General features: G+C 45.3%; 1 protein-coding gene across 1 annotated transcript; it reads right to left on the reverse strand.

Annotated features, from left to right (window-relative positions):
* Positions 1–1,065: 1,065 nt before the first annotated feature.
* On the reverse strand, positions 1,066–2,241 carry LOC123100623 (uncharacterized). Its single transcript, XM_044522517.1, has 4 exons — positions 1,729–2,241; positions 1,519–1,605; positions 1,344–1,418; positions 1,066–1,260 (listed from the first exon to the last, which is right to left on the reverse strand). The coding sequence occupies exons 1-4, from the start codon at positions 2,024–2,026 to the stop codon at positions 1,229–1,231; spliced, it is 492 nt and encodes a 163-aa protein (XP_044378452.1). The 5' UTR covers positions 2,027–2,241; the 3' UTR covers positions 1,066–1,228.
* Positions 2,242–3,585: the final 1,344 nt, after the last annotated feature.

Genomic DNA, 3,585 nt, shown 5'->3' on the forward strand with positions numbered 1-3,585 from the left:
GCTGCCTTAATTTTCTTTCTACCTTGCACCAAATTCTCATAGCGCCCTTGCACCTGTGTTGAGCTCCCCCCGACTTCAGACACTGCCATGATTCGGTATGGCTTCAAAACTTGATAATTAAATCCGCTCCTTTTCGAAAAAAATAATACTCCCTCCGTTTCCAAATAATTGTCTTTCTAGATATTTCAACAAGTGACTATATACGGAGCAAAATGAGTGAATCTACACTCTAAAACATGTCTACATACATCCGTATGTTGTAGTCCATTTGAGATGGCTAGAAAGACAAATATTTCGAAACGGAGGGAGTAATAATTAAATCTGCTGGAGAGGAATTACATTTTTGCATATCTTTTCTATGAGAGCTCACCAGTTCTCCCCTCAAAAGTGTATCCATCGTTGTTGTCATGCCGATATAGTGTGCCAGTACTGACAGGCACCTCTTCTTCAGATGCGTATATGCCATCTACTCCTTCCGTTCGGAATTACTTGTCTCAGAAATGGATGTATCTAGAACATCAATCACAGCAAAGGATGAACTAACTGAATCCGAAACCCATGGTTTGGTTTTAACACTTCATTGCATGCAGCCAAATAAGCACGCCTACTTTTTTTTTTTGACCGAAGTCAGCAGGAGCTCTGCTATTGCATTAAGGAGAGGGAAAATTGTACATCGGCTATTGCCAGCTTATAGAGTAGCCAAGTGGCTTGAAAAAAGCAGAAGAAAAAACTACAGGCTCATGAGTAAGCCTACTACTAAGACAAAGGGGACTACTCCCGCGCCTCCTGAAGGAGGCGGAGCTCAGCTTCCGCAAGATGGCAAACCTCTCGAGCAGAGAGGCTAGAATTCTGAAACACCCTGCGGTTTCTCTCTTTCCATAAGCACGCCTACTCACCAGCATCCCTCTGCGCTGCAATTTTCGGATCTCCTCCACTTCATTAGCTGCAGCATTTAAGCCATCATTTGCAGACCTGCGTTGGCAATTCCTCAAGATTTTCCATCCCGAACTCTTAAGGAGAAATCACCTACACAAATTCAGAAAGGAATTGGTCAACTTACGGTGTGGTGTGGAGTACGATCCCCATTGTCCTCACCACTAGCCTCGTTCCCATCATCACAACTGTTGTCATCACTTCCAGAGCTTTCAGTCAGACAAATTGTTTGAACAATATTTGACAACTTAACTCCCTTCCGCTGCTTATGCCCTGCCCTGCTTGATTTCTTAGTCTATCGTCTCTTCTGGCGGACGGACCGCCGCCCTGCGAAACCAAAAAAAATCCCCCCCTCAGTCGCACATAATCTCGTGTCTATACGTTTTACACATCTGTTTAAACACCATTACCTGTACTCACTCCTTCCAAGGACATGCCACTCCGACAGTAGAAAAAATCATCTAAGCTTTTCTGAACCACTACATCTTCACAATGAAAAAATCGTCACATACACATACACAAGTAGTACTACTTTATTCTTATGTAAACACCAACACAAAAAAATATGTTTTCAACCCTTAGTACCTGATGATCGCCGTTCCCCTGTCCTTGTCCTCCCTGCATCATCACCCACACCACGTGCACACACCTTCTTGATCTGCTCGTCAGTAGCTGCACGAAAGACACACATGAATGAGACACCGCAAGCATGTTCACCTACTTTTCACGGACCATTCACTTATTAGGTGTTACAAAAGTACTCACCGTTCTGGTCATAAAGCTTCTGGTACATACGTGCAACATGATTATCAGTTGCCACTTGGTCCCTCGCGTTCTGCTCCATCTTCTCTTGACATTTCCTTGCAAGTTCTTCATCTTTTGCATGTTGCTCTTTTGCTTCCTTTTCTGCATCTTCCTCACACTTCCTTGCCACTTCTGCATCTTTAGCTTCCTGCTCCCTCAGCCTCCTGTCAATGTCAACCATCCTTTCATGAGCATCGTCAGACCATTCTTCAAATTCGGACTCTCCACGGCTGTCATTGTCCACCACATACACCACTACTTCTGACGCAACTGCTTCACAAGGTCTCATGTGTAAGTATAAAGTTGGGTCATCTATTTTGGAACGGAGGGAGTATATGCTTGTTCGATGGCCAATGGAGTGTCTCGCCAAAGTTCAGGGACAACGAGTGGTTATGAGTATCCCTATGCTCCGCAATATACCACCCATTATCCTCTGCTCGCAGCAACCTTATCAGGGCGGGACATTCACAACGACGACAGGATCTCGTATTCTCAACACGAGCCTTCCCCTGAAAAAAATAACACAGCCATTTAATAATTTCAGTGCGCTTATGCTTTACTAGCAGCATTATGTACTAAAACTTAACGTCGAAACCAGGATATACTAACCGAGCAGCCGCATATTGTTCTCTCTACATTTAGCCGGCTCTTGCCATGTCGAATACCAAAGCCTTTCTCCCATGAATATAAATTGTACAAGTCATAACCCCTCCAACTGAGTCAAATGTCGTGCCGATAGTGGGAGTGACCACATGGTCTCTTGGATTCTCAGCATAGTTCCGAACAGCCTTCTCAAATGCACTGACACGGTTTGGGCAAGGCAGGCGGCTAGGTGCAACTGCTCCGATCAGCAACCTGCAAATTAGATAGGACATACTTACATACAATTCAGTCACCAAGTACCTAGTTCAACCTACACAGCAGAAAAACACAGAGCAACAACTTGGGAAATAACTCTAATTTCATACAGACCTTCATTAAAGCTAAACCGCCAAGTGCCAATCAAATAAACAGGGCAAAGATCAGCTATGCTATCTACAGTGCTATCCTTTCAGCCGAGCCTCCTACTACTCGTATACATTCGGTTCTAACACCCATTCAAATTCATTTGGTACAAGATATTCTACCATTCTTGGTAATAATTGAAAAAACATCTAGTTGCAGTTGCTGAGGCACAGCTGCAATGCACGAAACTCTTATTCCAGCCTGGAGCTCGTGGGTTCATCTTCCCGGTTGAAAGCTCAGAGATTGGTGGAGATGTGTCTCTCCTCTCCGCCCCTGCTTCACTCACCATCATCATCTGTGCCTCCCCTGTGTCAAGCGGCTGATCCTCCGCCCCCAACTGCTTTGCTGCTATTTCCTCCAACGGAAACTGTGGCTGAACGACTATACCGGCGGCCGATGCCTCCGCCCGCACCGGTGCCGGAACCGAACTCTCCCCCACCTCCTCAAGAAAAGTGGATCTGTGCCAGTGAAGAGCAAATCCGGTCATAATTCATCCATTGAACTCTCAAATCCATAGGATAAACTTTGATGCAAGGTCAATGGAATACATACCCGTGGATAGGCTGTATTTCCCGGATGGATTATTCCTCTTAATGAATGAAAAACAGCATCTGGCTGTATTTCGTCAAAAAAAAAAAAGGAACTCCGTTCTGGTCGCCGTCGGAACTCCGAAAGGCATTTCCTATTTAGCGCTGCAGGCGCCCGTTATAGGCAAATTTACAAACGGGCGCCTGCAGCACACCGCGCTGGGCCGGCCCATTACAGTGTAGTCTCATCGTACGCAAAAATTCGTTTGCTCACTGAGAATCGAACCAGAGACCTCGCTGTAACAGAATGTTCGCA

This window comes from Triticum aestivum, chromosome 4D (assembly GCF_018294505.1).
Source record: "Triticum aestivum cultivar Chinese Spring chromosome 4D, IWGSC CS RefSeq v2.1, whole genome shotgun sequence".
Classification (NCBI taxonomy): Eukaryota; Viridiplantae; Streptophyta; class Magnoliopsida; order Poales; family Poaceae; genus Triticum; species Triticum aestivum.

Coding starts and splice junctions, on each gene's coding strand:
- LOC123100623 (XM_044522517.1), bottom strand. CDS start 2,026: ATGAGACCTTGTGAAGCAGTTGCGTCAGAAGTAGTGGTGTATGTGGTG. Junction 1,606..1,728: donor AACTGATAATCATGTTGCAC/GTATGTACCAGA, acceptor TCTTTCGTGCAG/CTACTGACGAGCAGATCAAG. Junction 1,419..1,518: donor AGGGGAACGGCGATCATCAG/GTACTAAGGGTT, acceptor TTCATTGTGAAG/ATGTAGTGGTTCAGAAAAGC.